Source organism: Amaranthus tricolor, chromosome 4, assembly GCF_026212465.1.
Source record: "Amaranthus tricolor cultivar Red isolate AtriRed21 chromosome 4, ASM2621246v1, whole genome shotgun sequence".
NCBI lineage: Eukaryota > Viridiplantae > Streptophyta > Magnoliopsida > Caryophyllales > Amaranthaceae > Amaranthus > Amaranthus tricolor.
The window spans coordinates 24746563-24764484 of record NC_080050.1 but is presented as its reverse complement, the minus strand read 5'-3'; the positions used below and the strand labels follow the sequence as shown (position 1 = coordinate 24764484).

The 17922-nt window shown below is 28.9% G+C and overlaps 1 protein-coding gene across 1 annotated transcript; it reads right to left on the bottom strand.

Annotated features, from left to right (window-relative positions):
- Positions 1-833: 833 nt before the first annotated feature.
- LOC130810629 (IAA-amino acid hydrolase ILR1-like 6) lies at positions 834-16764 on the bottom strand. The gene is made up of 5 exons (XM_057676762.1): positions 15962-16764; positions 7751-7876; positions 3494-3793; positions 2550-2675; positions 834-1630 (listed from the first exon to the last, which is right to left on the bottom strand). Exons 1-5 carry the CDS (start codon positions 16475-16477, stop codon positions 1268-1270), a joined length of 1431 nt encoding a protein of 476 aa, XP_057532745.1. The 5' UTR covers positions 16478-16764; the 3' UTR covers positions 834-1267.
- Positions 16765-17922: the final 1158 nt, after the last annotated feature.

The window sequence follows — 17922 nt, the reverse complement described above, 5'->3', positions numbered from 1 at the left end:
GCTCGAGGAAGATAAAGAGACGTGATTACACATGATAGATAACTTAAAGGCCTAGAAAACAAAGAACTAATAGAAAGGAAACAATAAAAGCAAGAAGTTAAGAACACTAAAAGGTAAACTAAAAGGACATTAGTAATCTAAAACATGGATATAGCGTCTGCAACTAAACTATCCCTAGTCAGGTCTACAGAGAGGTTTAACTCATGCAAATCAACTCTTATTTGCACACCCCAAGTTCAAATAATTGTATTAATTATTATACACAATTAAGACCTTGATTTAATAGCATAACAATCAACTTCAAGAACATGAACAATCTAAAAATAGTTTCCTTAGCCTTTTTACGAGCACCTTGTGTAGAGCCAGATTCTTGGACTTTTAAGCTTCTCCATTAAGTACATTAATTATATATACACTTAACTATCACCATTAAGCCACATGTTTAAGACATACTTCATTGCCTTCATAACTTCATCTATTGATTCTCATTCTTAAACATCACTTTAATACCACTTTAACACCATCAAAATTCACATCTTAATGGACTATATTAAGACACACTTAAACACCACACTTTAAGTCACACTAAACTCATTGATAGGATTCCAGATCTCTATGCACACATCAGTGCATAAACTTTACTTGTACACTCAAGTCATAATTAATTCAACAATTAATATTACTCTGATTAGTATTACACGTTTGGTCGATATCAAATCTAAACAAATATAATTCTAATTAATACTAGGTCGGATCAATTGCTACTAAATACTCATTTCTATTTGGATTATGTTGATGCATATGGATTAACAAGAATTGCTACTAAATCTATATGGTCATAATTAAAATACTCATTCAATTGAAGTAAGAATAAGAATAATAATACATCACTCTCGTACATTTGAAATATGAATTACAACTCCAATTTTGTACCAAAACACCTCCTATAAACAAGAGGAGAAGGCCATTTTGGAGACAAAAATAATCAACCTCATAAGGGTTAATAAGCATTCAAAAAACCACAAGTTACATTACATCTAACATAGTAACATGTAGATAAAAAACAATATATATGTACTTGTTTATATAATTGTACCTTGCAATTAGGCCTCTATAGTGGGCTGGATTTCCATTGAGGCTCTTGATCTAACTCTTCTATATCGGAAGGATTGAAAAAGGGTTGGGCTGGAAACTTGATTTATAGAAACTAGAATTTGACCTGACCCAGCCTGTATTTGGCCCGTTGCACAGATCTAGTTGCAATGTATCAATGTTGATTTAAATAGGTTTCCGCAATGGCGGCATGAGTAGCAGCACCAATAGGAAGGACATCTTCATCAATGGTGAAAAGTGGGGAGTGTCCTGAATGGACTGATCCTAATTCCTCATTCCTTATACCAATGTAGTAAAATGCTGCTGGGATTTCCTTGGAGTAAAATGAGAAATCCTCAGCTCCCATAATTGGTGAAACAATTAAAAATTTATCTGGTCCTAGTAAGTCTATTGCCACCTTTTTCACATGCTCATGCATACCATCATCGTTTACTGTTGGTGGGTACAGTGTGAACTCTTTTTCAAAGAAGTCTATTGTTGCTGAGCACCTAAACACTTTTGCTTGCTCCTTAATCACCTGCATCATAAATTTGTTATTCGGCTTAAGCTTGTCGTCTTGTACATAACAAGATTCGTATTAAAGGAGAGTTGATTGCATATAGATCCGATGAAATACCATCTTAAAATCAATTGTAAATAGGAGGAGTAGCACATCAAGCTTATATGTTATAAGCTAATTCTAGCGTCGCCAACCACCACAATCATGTAAGCCTAACGATTGATTACTTTAGTTCATGTTATTACATTGACGCCCCGTTTGGTAATGTTACTAATGGTGGGGATGAGAATGATTTTAAGTGTAAATTTTCATGATATGTATCATGTCATTTCAATGGTAATTAAAGTTTAATCATTATAAAATTTTTTTTCTTCACAATTTTATTACTGCCTAATATCATAGGTTCACATGGTAATGTATTGGAATTAACTTTGTGAAGAAAGTGAGATTGTTGAAGGAAAATAACCATGATTATTAATCTTGTTAAGAGATATTTCTATTAAAATTACACTAACTTTTCATTAGCAATCCCTCCATTTAGTACCATTTAACAAACAGGGCTTGAGTGATCTTATTTCAAGTATTTTGGGTGAGGGCATTGTTAGGCCAAGAACAATACTCCGAAATTGACCTGATTATTCCAGCGTCTAAAAATCAAATCAAATTGTCAACATATTTACATACACACAAAAATGGAAATTAACCCAGCCTGATATATCATACCCAAATCAGTCTGAACGCCAAATGTAAACCTCTAGTTAACACTTCTATTTGGCAAATTGGTTTTGATGCTTTACTTGTTAGCACTCCTATTTCTCAAATTGATTTCAATACCCTATTGATCAAAAATGTCTACATGACAGTATTAAATACCCATGATTTTTGCATGTATTGTTCACAAAATTGAAGTGAGTAATTGTTGGATCAAGACATTTACCTCTTCGATTCTGTGTAGCAACTTCTCCATATCAGAGAAAGCACGAAAAGTCCCCGCAATGACAACATCTTCAGGCGCACTACCAAGGTGATTCCCACCATCTTCAACCAAAGTTACAGAAACAACCTGAAAATGTTATGACAAAATCGTAAAAAATGGGTGTTTAGCAAACGGTTGGTAGCCGGTATAGTTGATTATAATATCTGACTTGACCAACTGATTTTATTGATCGGTTTGACCAATTGACTTTGAACCATTTGTAAGAGGTGATCAAAACTGACCAGGCGACTCGATATTTACCCGACGTTGTAACCGAACCCGATTTGACCCGACTTTAAAATGTATATAAAAATATGCAAAAACCAATATAAACACATCACTCGATTTTAAACTGACCTGAAAGATCTGACCCGAAATCAATTGGACGACCTGAATGAACACCTCAACGCTGCTATGAGCGTCTTATTTCTATTCATAACAATAAGCGGTTTCAAACAACTAAATGACAAACACTAGCATTAAATGATTTGCGTACTCTACTCTCTATTTGTATCAAAATAAGCTAAAATTATCCAATAAACTATTTTGACAAACACCTCCAAAGCTAAATCTAGGGTATCAAGCTAATTCTGAGTGTGATACCCTAGATTTAGCTTGAAAAGGAATTAATAAACTACTCATATTAACAAGGTGCATCTACTTTTTATGGGAGCTCATTTGCTAAAAACTCCATCGTTAAACGTGCTTGATGGGGAGCAATTTTAAGATGGGTGTTCTCCTGAGAAGTTTTCCCGCGTGCGCACGAGTGAGATCAAAGTGCGCTGGAAAGACATGTGTTGGTCTGTGGAGCTAATTTACAGTCTTCATTAACAGTCACCGGTGGTTCGAGGGGCCGAGTGTCACAAGAAGTAGTTAATTGAAAAGGAAAAGATATCAGAAAATACCTGAGAATCCAAAGGATTAGCTTCGCGAGAAACAATGGCCTGCAAGCTAATGACAGAAGCAGAAGCAGCTAAGATGGCATCAGCACGACGAGGGTGATGATTAGCACTAATGATAGCCCTAAAGAAACCACAACCAGCAAGTAAAGGACCACTTCTTGAGCATATGGTTCCTGATTTATGTTGATGTGAGACATGTACTGCAAATATGGCTTCTACATCTTTTATTGCACCATCTGCTATCATCTGTTTTGCTCCATTCCCTTTCTCTTCTGCTGGTTGAAATACAAGTACCACTGTTCCCTATATGTTTTCATCACATTTTATTATGTTACCAATTTTTTTCAATAAGTTTCCAATGCTATAATTCTCTATTTCAAATTACTTGCAATATTAAAAATATTGTATTATTCATTATCATTTTTAATTTATAATTATTTTTAATTTATAAGTTACACTACAACTAATTTACTTTTAGTGAGATACATTTAGCAACATTTAATTTAAATGTCATTGTTTTAAATTTCTAATGGCATATATAGTGGATTTAGTGACATTTATTAAACTCTTTAGCAGTATAATAAAAAATCATACTAAAGCTTTTGGCGACATGATATCTAACGACATTTCTCATAATTGTTTGTAAAAATCATACTAAAGCTTTTAGCAACATATGATCTAGTGACATTTTCATAATTGTTTGTTTTTATTTTATAGTGGGCTTTAAAATAAAAACCAACAATTATTATACAAAAAATTTAAATCAATGATATTTTTATAATGCCACTAAGTACAATGTTGCGAAAAGTTAAATTTGATATAGACACATAGTGTTAGAACATAGTATAGTAAAATCTTGTTTGATTTGACTAAATACAAAGATTATCGATATTAAATTTTTATATTTTTTTTATTATACACAATTAGAAATATTAAGGACTGAATTAATGTATTAGACTACGTGAAAAGTTAAATATTGCAAGCAATTTGAAATGGAGAAAGTATTATTTTTTTCCTATACAATATTATAGGTTGAAGATTAGACCAACCTAAAAGGATAGGAAAGATTTAGACTTACAGGTGAGATAAAGAAAATTGAGATGAATTATGTAAAAGAATATGTGGACAACCATTGAAATGATTTAATTAGTTCATTAGTCGACCCTAATACTTTTGGATTAAGACTTTGACATTGTTGTTGTTGTAAGATGAATACACTGAAGTTTTATTCTAAATCCTATTAAATTAGATATTTTTGACTTGTAAGTGTCTCCAAAGATAATTCATACTTTCTCCGTTCTAAATTAGTTGCAACATTTGGAATCATTACACTATTCATTCATGACTCTTAATTTGCGATTAGTTTTAAATCTTTAAGTTAAAATATAGTCAAGTGAGATCTTATTTGATTCGTCTTAATGCAAAGACTATTAATATCTAATTTTTATAATTTTTTATTATACAACTAGAATATCTGATTCAAAATGCAATTTTGATGAGATTTCAAAAATAAAAACTTATCAGTAAGAAACTAAATTAAAAGTTGAATCCTTAAACAACACATATCATCACAAATTATTTTGTAGTATAATTTATACTGATTAGTAAATAGCATGACATCATATCCAAAATTATAGTTATGTTCCTTCATCATCAAATTTCTTAAGCTTTGTGTTTTAATCTCTTACGTAACTTCCCTACCAAAACAATTCTTTAAACACTTCAATAAAGAAATGGATAACTAACTGTAAACACATGGTAAACTATGAGGTCATTTCATCCCACTTATATTTTAAAAAATTACTATTTAATATTTATGCTTATTAAATTTGATAAATAAATATGCCAATTTAATAATTTTTGCTAAGAATTGTAATTTAACCATTACCATCGTCATCATCTTACCCAATATATCTTGTTTATAGAAACTATGATCAGTGTTAGAGTATATAACATATCTTGGGGCCTCAACCATCAGCTTAAGCTTTTGGTTGAGTTGGTTTCTTGACATGGTATCAGAAGCCAACGTGAGAGGTCACGGGTTCGAATCTCAACCACCCCTCATTTAAAGTGGAATATTCAGCGCCTATGCGCATCCACACTTCTAGCCCAATGGGGTCTCGTGTGAGGGGGCGTGTTAGAGTATATAACATATCTTGGGGCCTCAACCATCAGCTTAAGCTTTTGGTTGAGTTGGGTCCTTGACAATCAGTGTTTAAAAAGGAAATAAAGACGACAATTCATATCTATAAAGAAGAGTGCGGTTAAAAAGCCTCTCAATTTAAGACATATCCACAGATAAACCTCTAAAAAAACACATTTTTATCGTGACCCTGACAAATTTTCTAAATCCCCTACCCACTAAAGTTGGCATCAACGTTATCTTTATCTCCCTAAACCTACTTTCATTAGGGTCATAACTTATTGAAAAGATTCCATTCATATGTTTTGAGTTGTAATCCCATGTTTTTTATTGCACAATCCAATAACTATGAAATTAACGTCATTGATGCTAAAAGACATTGACAAACATAATTATAATTAAATTAGGTACATTTTTTATTTACATAAAATTGCATATGATATTCGTTATTGAAAGTCATTCGGAAATTCAATATTATCGCTAATAAAGGAAAGATTAAGTATATATAATTGACCCAAATTTCAACTTAGATAAAAAAAATCAGTTAATGATATTAAAAAAAATAAATGTTATTGTGATGTTTATGAAGCGTATCATTTGGCTGTTTCCCGGCCTACAAATTATAAAGTAATATGTGAAACGTATTTTTATAATAAAGACATAGTAGGAAAATGTGGGTTCCAATTAGCGTGTTCCTTTGTTCATGTTTGTTGTGTTGGTTTGGACCAGTTCGTATTACTTACATATTTGGCCAAATTTAAATGCATTTACTCGTTCGGATCTTTTGGATGTGTAGTTTTGTGTTCTCAATCGACCGTACTTTTAGGACCTTACACTTGGTCAATAATGAGTGAGGGCATCTGGATAGTAAGATTGAATAAAGTTTGGTCTAAATCGAAAACTAAATCGAACTAAATTGTATTTTAGTTTTTGGTTTGATCTACGATATAAACGGTCTGGTATGATTTTTTTCAAAAAAATACGATTTCTAGTCTAGTTCTAGTTTTTATTTTCAGATCAAAACAGACTGCAAACCGTACTATAACCAAAAATCATTATTTTATTTTATAAAATAGGTTGCTACTTAGATATTTAAGATGTAGTTATTACTTATTTTTATAATAATATATAGTTTATGATGTTGATGCAATTAAATAAATACAAATTATTATGTTTGGTGATTTTAGGTGTGGAATTTTTGCAAAAATACATGTATTAATTATTTGGAAAAAAATCATAGACCATACTAAACCGTCATTGAACGGTTTCATCTGGTCTGGTCAGGTAATTTTGACGGTCTGGTTCGGTCTTGAAAAATTTTAGATCGGAATTATTGGTTTGGTCTATTTATTGTTAAATCAGATCAAACAGAACTGTGTTCACCCATATGTAGGCGATATATTAGACGACATGGAAATTAGAAAAATAAAATATGAAAATCATAACAAAAATATTTCATTATTTTAATGTCATTAGTACTATATTTGATGGGGAAAAAAAAGTTGGAAATGAAATGGAGAATAACGGAAGGATCTCTTTTTAATAATAAAGAAATATTTCCTCCGTTTCATATTACTTGCACCAAACCAACTTTTGCACTATTCATCATTCTATTGTAATTTACATATTTTGGCTATTATACGAGAAAAAAACATAGTCATGTGGAATTGTGTTTTATTCAAGTCATTTGGGATCTTGTATTATTTGTCTCGTTGCATATTTTTATAATATCAAATTTTTATAATTTTTTGTTATGTATAACTTTAGATATAAACTATCCGACAAACGCATTGGATTGCGCAAAAATATATTTAGTGCAAGTATTTTAAAATGGAAAAAATATTATTGTATGGTCTATTTTCAAATTGATGAATGTAATTACTTATGTCTTCCCTCGATTTTGTTACGTTTTCTTTTAGGTATGTTCTATAAGCTTTGTTAAATTTCCTTTTTGGCCATTAGTCCTTCACACATTTTTTAATTTACGTTTACATAATTTAACTTATTTATAAATATTATTTACACATTTATCTTAATTTTCCATAAAATATTCACTATGTTTTAAAGTTCACATAAATCATACAAGTACCTAATAGGAGTAGGACAATAGTATTTACCTTGAGAAGATGCTCACGAGATTTGAGAATTTTAGCAGCACCAAGAAGCATGGCGACATGAGCATCATGCCCACAAGCATGCATTTTTCCTTCTCTTTTACTCTTATACTCCCATTCTACTGCTTCCTGTATATATGCTCCATCTAATTATTATATGATCTTAATGTTAATAAGGTAAAAGCTAAAAAAACATCATGAACTATGACCGTAGTAAGAGCATGCAAAGCGTAAGGTTTGAAAATTTTATTTTTATGTATTAATTGCTATTAACATCAATTAAGTTTAAATATAATTTACAATTTTTCTAAATAATATTAATTATTAATTTTTTTAAATAAAGTAGTTTAAAAATTAACAATAAAATACAAAATATGTATTATGTTATTCATTATGCATAAGTTTTTTGAGGGTCTTTCTATCTTTTGCTTTGGGGCCCAATAATAAAAGGAATGACCCTACCTGAGGCATTTGTTAACAAGAACAATAAAATATTTAAAAGAGTAAATTAGAAAACAAAATAAAAAATTGAATAATATAATATTTTTAAAAATATAATTTGATGATAGATTCTAAATTTATATTATATGAGGTAATGTATTCTTATTAAACGCTACAAATGCATTCATTAGGAAGATCCTATATTTAAATTTCAATCCGGTTTAATTTTGAGGAATAGAAAATATGAGAATTGAATATAAGAAATTATGAATTAAGAACTCTTTTTTGTCCCTCTAAAATAAGGTTATTCAACTTAAATATATAACAGTTTTTAAATATTCAATTTTTAATAAGGGTAATGATATTTATAATTTTTAGGACTGCACATTGATAATTTTAATTTTTTAAGAGAATTTAATTCAAAAATTGAAAAATAATTAATATTTTATATAATTATTTTAATTTTCAAAAAAATAAATAATAAATTAATAAAATATACTTAAAAATTTACATTTTCAAAGAAAAAAATATTAAATTACATAAATAAAATTTAAAATTTTTTCTTACATACAACTTTTTTCCTTTTAATACTTCAATTGAAAGACCCAGAAAGTTGTTGGATATGTTCAAGCCGAGCTAGACAAGACATAATGGTCAATCCCATGTGATCAATTTGGAAAGTACACTCTAAATTTGATACAAGCATAAAATTTTAGCAAATAAAAAAAAAATAAAAAATAGATATAAAAGTGTGATTTATTAAAAATCAATTGAAATATATAAATGAGATAAAAAATAATTTAAATTTTACTCTATTTTTTTTCATTTTATCAATATATTAAATTTAGAAATCATTGTTACTTGTTAATACTTTCATTTTCATATTTAGAAAGTTGATTTTATTTATAGATAGATAGAAGTTAGGAGTTGCCCCTTTTTTTATAGATGCGTGAAAATAGATTGAGATAGTTTGAACTTGTGTAGAAAAAAAAATATCGTTGCTCCCGTGAGAAAGATCAAAAACATTATAGTGAAAGGTAAGAGATACTAATGAAGACCCAAGAAAATGTGAGAGGACCAAAAAATGACTTGGACCAGACTAGAAATAGGTATAACTAGAGGCGCATAATTCATGTGTTAAACTAGTGATACTTTTCTTACCTCTTTTTATTCTTGTTCTATGCATATTTACATGATCACTCATTTACTCATTTATTTATCTAGTTATTTATTTTTTTTATTTATGCTAATGGCGTAGCCTGTGTTGTTAAATGCGTGATCGTGGATTTAGCTTTACTCATTCTCTCTCGTTGTAGGTGTCTCTTTATTTGGGGTCATTCTCAAGCCGGGAAACTCTTTGGTTATATCCTTCTTTATAAGTATGTGATGTCGTCTTACATTCCTCTTCAGAGTCTGATCATAATTCCAATGAGCGAGATACATAGAGTACGATGAAGTTATTAACATTTAAAAATTTTTGCAAAAATAAATAAGACATTTATACTGCTATAAAAGTAACATGTGTAGAATATGGATTTCATAAGTGTACCCTTTAAATGAGGCAAGGAGATCATTTTTTTTGAAACATGGGGCAAGGAGATCATTATAGAAATGGGAACTTACTACTTTATCTATTTCATTGTTTATTTTATACTCTTTCTTATTCGTCTTTATAATCCTTTTTGATAGGGTATATTTACCAATGCAATAATTTTATTATTAATATCTCAAATTGAATATAATTAAAATGTAAAAGGTTGATATTAATAATATTATTTGTAATGAAACGAATCAAATAAGATTTCACTTGATCATTATGTTATAAGAGTAACTTATTGATTAAGAATAAAATACAAGCTAAAAAGATTAATAAACAGTGTTAAAAGTCAAGTGACCGGAAGTATTAAAAGTGAAGTAGTTAATTAGTTTCTATGAATTTCTTTTTATCAAAATATGTACAAAGTCAAACATAATATGGGTGGGTATCACTAATGGTACTCTCCAGTATAAACTACGCTTCCTTGAAGAAATATAATTTGCTCTTAAATATATAGCAATGCAAGAAACAAACAAAATTCAGTGCATTGTCATAAAAAAATCACTTAATTTGAGGATGCTCCAAAATATGCCCAATTTAATTATTAGACTTAAGTCATCAATCAACCACGAGCTAACAAGATTAAATTTTATATTATAATTCTCAATATTTTAATTTGTTTTTTCTATTTACTTTTTTCGCAGATTCGAATGCAAATTTAAAAGGCAAATTAAGTTAAATGTGAGTTTTTTAGAAAGTATTGAGATGAATTTACCAATATCCCTAATGAATATGTTTTTACAAATAGATCAATGAGAAATTATAATCAAAATTTGACACTAAAATTCGTAAATTCTATTTGAGAAAAATATATGAAAACGGAGAGAGTATATGCCTAGATACATTAAAAATTCTACGCCCTCGGATTTCATTTTCTATTAATTTTGTTATATCAATTCACTTTTTTATACATGTTTCAATACAAATTTTAAATTTTCAATTATCAGTTTCCAAAACTTATAAAATTAATGTTTATAAAATATATATTAGGACAAATTTATCAAGATATCAAATGATTATTTTTTTATCATATAAATTGCTAATAACTTATGCTTTAAGAGTAGCTCTAAAATTCTAATATTTTATTGTAAAAGAATAAAAAAAACAAAATGAGTAATTAATTAATAAGTAGGGTACATACATAGATTCTTAATTTAAAATTAATATTCTTGGACCAGTGATATACTAAAGTTAGATTCTGTTAGTTACAACTTTTAGAAGTTCTGGGTTCCCTTGGAAACAAGATAAATGTAAAGAGTTATTATAATACTCAGTAGTATTTGTAATTATGAGATGTTGATTAGTGTAATCACACACAATAATTGTCCTTTAAATATCCTCTTTTTGTTCAATACTCTCTAACAACTCCCTTGTCAAGCTTCTTGTCATCTTTTTGATTAATCTTATCAACCCTTTTTAGAATAACTAGTCTCTTGAGAGACCGTCTATTTTGAGAGACGTATCTTAAGCCTAACCCATTAAATATTAATATCTACTTACCGTATTCTTAATGTCTACTTACATTATCCTTAATGCTTACTTACCGTATCTTAAATGTCTACTTACATTATTTTTAATGCCTACTTATAATATTTAATAAAAATATATATTAGGTTGGCCTAATTAAAGATGGTCTCTCAAAGATACCGTCTCTCACAAGAATTTGTATTGTTAGAATATGTTGTCCTTTTGGTACCAAATAAATTACTCTCTCAGTTTCTTTATGTTTGTCTATTTTAAGTTTTTCAATTTTAGGAGAGAGAAATTTAAATTTTATTTTAAAAGTATATATTGAAATAAAATATAATTATGTGGGATTTTGTTAGATTAATCTTGATGCAAAGTTTTTTAATATATATAATTTTTACAATATTTTATGATACATACTTAAAGATATCAAGACTTAAACTTTGCTTTGAAAACTTGCAAAAAGTAAAGTGGACAAACAAATAAAACGGAGATATTTTTTTATTACTCTCTTCGTTTATTTTTATTTGTCCGTTTAATATTTTTCCACATTAAAATAGAGAATATAATGTCGAATCTTATCAGATTCGTCTAAATATATAATTTTTAATTATATATTTTTTATTTTAATGACACGTATTTTTAAAATGCGTACAGCTAGTAAAAGTGGAAAAGAACAACGGATGGAGTAGTTTTATTAGTCATAAAATAAATCATAATATTGTTCACTACGTCAGTGGTTAATGAAGTGAACTATGATTGAAATTGGCCATGCTTGAATTGGGGTTATTAGACGGAAAATAGTATCCTAGTAATAAGTTAGAAATGAATAATATGATGAAAAAAATTTCCCCCCACTGTAAAATGATAAAATTTTGCCCTCTTAAATTTAAAAGGAAAAATTATTTTTTTAGGTTAATGGTGAAATTCAAGTTTCTATCATAAGTTGGGTTGGTTTATAGCTTTTGGCTTAGCTTTTTAATTGGTTTTTGGCTTTGGCTTTGGCTTTTGGCTTATTGGTTGGTCAAATAGCTAATAAAATGTTTGGTAAATAATTTTTAAAGCAGCTGAAAAGCTGACTTTTAAGCCAAAATGAAAAAACTGCTCCAGTTAGCTTTTGACTTGTTGGCCCACTTTTTATCTGAGCTAATACTCAAATTTACTAAACATCTTTACAAATAACTGACTTTTTCAACTAACTTAAAAGCCAACAAAACAGCTAACATTTTTAACTAGTTAAACAAAACAATTAAAAAAACCAACCGCCAACCGCCAACCGCCAACCGCCAAACCGCCAATTTACAATAGACCCTTAAATGAAAACTTGTTCAACTCCAAATTATTTTAACTTTTGATTTTTGTTTTCCTCTCACAGTTTTATTAAGATATGCGTGAATTTGGGGATAAGGAGTTAGAGGTCCCACTCCACAATTCAACTTTTTCTCATTGTTGCAAGGGGGCCCTACCCCATCTTCAGGAGAACCACTTATAGTATTTGCCTCGTGTCTTAATATCTGAAATAAGGTGTAAAAGTAAGCCATACGACTTTAGTGTACCTGCTAGGCTTAAGAATTACGGGTAAAAAGTGACTATTTATTGGACCAATCAATATTTTTTTCTTTTATTTCTTTTTTTCTAAAATTAAGATCAAGAGGCCTTGAAAGTGCAAATTCGAGATGAGTTAAGAAAAGAGTTTAATGCTACTCTAAAGGAAAAATTGACATCTATACTACACGATATGGGCATAACTAATTTGAGGATGCTCAATGATACATCAACTCCTCCTCACATTGTTATCTCTAATCACTCAAATTCTTCAAGTGCTCAGTTCATGATAAGTGCATGTCTGTACCATTAATCTTATATTCCTGATCTGAGTTATCTAACAATTCTCATTATAATAATATTTGAATGTATTATGTTTAGGTGAACAATGAAGTTAACAAAGAAAATGATGAAATGTCACGCATTGAGCCTTCCACAAAAGACTCCACCTCTCAAAGAAGTCCTATGTGTGTTGAGTCACTAGTGCCCTTACTAAGTGTTGAATGCCAATGGCTTCTCACTAATGTCAAGGAACTTTCCACTGGCCAAACAGTAGATTTCCTCTTTGAAGCTAGTATATTTCGGTACACCGAGGACAGAAATATTCGGGTTAACAAGAAAGACATCAAGCAATTCTTGGAGTCAAAAAAATTGAACATATCCATAATTATGGTCTTTGTGAGGTAGGTCTTGAGTCTTTATAAAAATTCTATTCTTGTTGGTAAATATATAGATTGGTTATATTCTTGTGATCTTATTACTATAATGAGTGAAATCACATAACTTAAATTCTTATGTGTTTACGATATCCAGGTCACTTGTTGATGACATCTTGTCATTCAATTTTATTTCAAAGATTGGTTGGCTATGTCCAAAGTGCACTTCTAATACAAGAATCAATATTAGTCTCAATAAAGTGAAGGACTATGTCTTTCATGTGTTTGAAGAATCGATGAAGGCTGGAGAAAACTTTATATTGGCTTCGATTATCGAAAAGTAGGTAAAATTTTTCTTTATCTTCTCCAATGTTATAATGTATCAAATCATTTATAATTCTGCAATATTAGTGATCATGGATACTTCTAGCTATAAGCGTTATAAAAGGCATTGTCTACCACTTTGTTTCCATATCTTTAACTGGTCGAATGTTAGAGATGAAATTAATAATAAATAGGTAACATGTCTGACTATTGTTTTCTTATTCTTTTGATATCATTAAATAGTTGATTTGTTCCTTTTATGTGTTAAGTCAGCTAAGAAGGTATAAAATAAGTGGTGGTGAAATGCATAGAGACAAGCCAATGTGGAAAGACATGAAGGTTTGTTTGTTTTGATGAACTTTTTTTTATTAAGTCTATGTGCTTGTTTTTAATTAATTTCATTTAAAATGTAGTGTGCTCAATAACCCGAGAGCGTAGAGTGTGGTTTCTATATCACGAAGTACATGCAGTACATTATTTCCAACTGCATTTCTATAGACAATATAGACAAGGTAGCCTCACTGATTATTACATGTAGTTTGACATTGCTATACTCAATATAGTACAATTAATTCTTATTTGTTATGCTAAATTAATATTGCAAAAGGACTGGAAGCATATACAAACTATGAGATTGATGAAGTGCGGAACAAGTGGGCTAAGTACCTCACTGATTATTACATGTGAGATGGTGTGGAAGCTGATAGATGATGATTTTTATAATCACGGTGAAAGTATACTAAATTATCGAAGATGAATTGTATTTTTGTACACAAACACGTTGTCAATTATATATAAATGAGTTTGTTTGTAGATTTTTGTATACTTATTCTGACATTTAGTGTGGTTGTTGCTCAATTAAATGTTTAAAGCTAGTCTTTCAGTTATTCAACCACACTATCAATACTGTTATTGCTTTTTGTTGTGATAGTATAAGGAAAAAAGATCATTATTTGCTGTTGTTTATAACTTATAAAAAATACATGTATTAGTTTATGAGTATTTGTTGTGATTTTTTTAAAAAGTAGCAAATAAATAACATTTATTTGCCGTGATTCTTTAAATAACAACAAATATTTTTGGTTATTTGCCGCCCCTTCATTTATCGCAATTCCAAAATAAGCAACAAATAAGCTTATTTCTACAGCAGCAAATAACATTAATTGTACTAGTGTGTAAACACTTCATTTAATTTGAATATTTAATAGTTTATTGAATCAAGTAATGCATTTTCAAAGGGATGACCGTGAGAGTACGAGGAAAAATAGAGAAAAAAATATCCTTGAACCTTTATTTTGTTTTATTATATTGGATTCAAAGAAGAAACTTAAATCTAGTTTTTCGTAAACATATACTAGTAATAATAATAACTTCAAATACATTTATGTGGGATTTTGTAATATTAGTAATTTATCTTGATGTATATAATGTTAATACACACATTTTATAGCTATTTAGTAAAATGATTTATGAATAATAAAAATTCAAATTATTTTTTAAAAACTGCATAAAAAAAAACAAATATAACTAAAAAAAAAAAAAAGAATAAAGTACATATTTAAGAAAAGGTAATTAAGTTCAATTGCACGACGAATACAACTTTTAAGTTGCAACACTTTTTCTGTACTTTTTCCCTTAAAAAAAAACTCTTTGTTTTACTTCTACAAAAAATTAAATCAGATAAAAAAAATAAAAAATTAAAAAATAAATAAAAAAACAAACTATGTGCAATGACATTTTAACTTAAGAGAAAAGCTACATTTCATACAATCACAAAGCTTAAAAGGGGAAGAAAGAATTAGCCATTGCATCTACCAATTTCTTTTTTAAAAAAAATCAAAAACACATTGATAATATTTATAAACTTTTTATCTTATAGTACAACAAAACTAATTTAAATAGAAGTACAACATTCATATATGTGTTATGTCATTATGTGTACTTAAAATAGTATATAATAACAATAAGATAACAATAAGTTAGGACCATATAAAATACCTGAAACAGTCACATTCTATTTTTGAAAAACAACCAAAATAGTTTGACCCTTATCAAATATATTTATTACACATTTATGACATTATATAGTTATTCGAGTTAATTTAGGTAACATTTTATTATTAGTCGAGAATACAGATAATATTATAAAGAAATTAATTCAAAATTAAGAGGAAAGCAACAAACCTGAATAGGTAAAGCATCCATATCAGCACGAAGAGCCACAAAGGGGGGTCCACCAGTACCAAGCCAAGCACGAACACCAGTCTTAGCCAGGGGATGTTTGTAGGAGATCTCAAGCTCATCTAATTCCTTTCTAATTAAAGCACTTGTTTCAAATTCTTCAAAGGCTAATTCCGGGTTTTGATGAATAATTCTTCTTATTTTCTTTAGCCAAGCCACTATATTCGGTTTGGTGGCTTGGCGTAGAATCTCGTCCATGTTTGAGTTCCATTGTGTATGGTCGGCCACACTGTTGCGGCCGAGCGAGCCAGTGGAAGTTATGTTTTTGTTGTTAGTATTGACTTGGTTTTTCTTTCTATTTTTGGTGGTTGTAGAGGTACTAGGGAAGTATGAAGATGAGGATGATGATGTGATGATTTCAACGGCTGTGATGTTGTTGTTACTAATAATAATAATAAATTTTAACAATAGTATTAATAGAATTAATGAAGAATTAAAATTGGTTGAAATTTGTTTCATGGTTAGAGTAAGTGAAAGAGAGAGAAAGGAGAGTAAGGTTTAAGAAATGAGAGGTAAGTGAGAGGTGAAGTTACAGGAAGAGAGGAAAGAAGGTGAAGTGTATTGGATCATGTGGAGTGGAGATGAGGGCCGGGGTTATATCAAGATGGGTATATTCTGGTGTGTATAATCTCTCGAGTCAGGTTAATTTTGTTCTTCGATCCTTCAAATGAAGATGTAATTTTTAATATAAGTTATATTGAATTGCGTCTACTATTTCAATTAATCGGATTAAATTGGAAATTTAGTTTTATCATAGAATATGTGTGTAAGATAATGTGATAATAGTAATTGTTGTTCACCTTGAGATGAAATTCATTAATGATTTAGGTATGTAAGAGTTATTGGTAGGTCCGTCATACAGATTAGGTCGGGTCACATTTATGTTTGAATTATACTCTTTTTGTTTCTTTTTGAACGTCTCATTTTTTTTGTGGGTTATTATTTATCAATCACTCTTAATTTATACTACTATTTTATGCTTATTCCATGGATTGAAACATAGCAAAATGAGATCTTGTTTGATTCAACTCCACATAAGGTTTATTAATATCTAGTTTTTATAATTTTTAGTTATGTATAATTATCGCTATTAATTATTAAATTAGTGCATTGATAAATGTGTAAAAAACAAATGAGACATTTAAAATGAAATAGAGGGAGTATTATAATAGGTTGGAAACCTTTTGACCGGAACCTACCTCTTTTATTAATTGAGTCAAAAATTACAACTGTAATTATAGTTGTAATCACCTAATCTATAACAAATCAGATCAACCTAATCGCGATCCACTTAATTCGTTTAGAGCTTTTGGTTTTCATTTCTATGTTATTTACAATTACTATATTTTTTTATTAGAAAAATATTAAATAAGTTTAATCATGTTCTGCTAATTGATTTAATTCGAAATTAAATTTCGTATAATGAATTAGTTATATAGATTTATTTTAGGTTTAAAATTTTCATCTTAACCTAATTTATTTAATAAATATATTAAATTTAATTAATCCATTTAATAAATTTTTCGAACCTAGTGAATAATGACATGGTGTGTGCCTAACATTATTATTATTATTTTGTCGACCTTTTATCTCTAATTTAATCCTCTTATTCTTTGTTGACCTCATCTCTCATTTCATTTTTAAAAAAGTTAGTTTATTTTGGGTAAGAAGTATATTCTTCATGTTTAAAATTTATCAATGAAATTATAATTTACTGAAATATAAATATTCTTTAGCTGAAATATTATTATGAACATTTATGTTGCCATCAAATAACTTTAGTCTAATGGCATCTTTTGCCATGACATCAGATGACATGATACCCAAAACTAAATATATTATAGTAGTACATACGACTATCTTGAACCATTTTAACATATGGAGATATTATCACATGTTTTTTT

What these genes read in the sequence shown, in the direction of transcription:
- LOC130810629 (XM_057676762.1), bottom strand. Translation starts at nt 16,477, where the DNA reads ATGAAACAAATTTCAACCAATTTTAATTCTTCATTAATTCTATTAATA. An exon ending in TGGATGCTTTACCTATTCAG is followed by an intron (nt 7,877 to 15,961) that starts GTTTGTTGCTTT and finishes GCATATATACAG; the next exon opens with GAAGCAGTAGAATGGGAGTA. An exon ending in CTCGTGAGCATCTTCTCAAG is followed by an intron (nt 3,794 to 7,750) that starts GTAAATACTATT and finishes GAAAACATATAG; the next exon opens with GGAACAGTGGTACTTGTATT.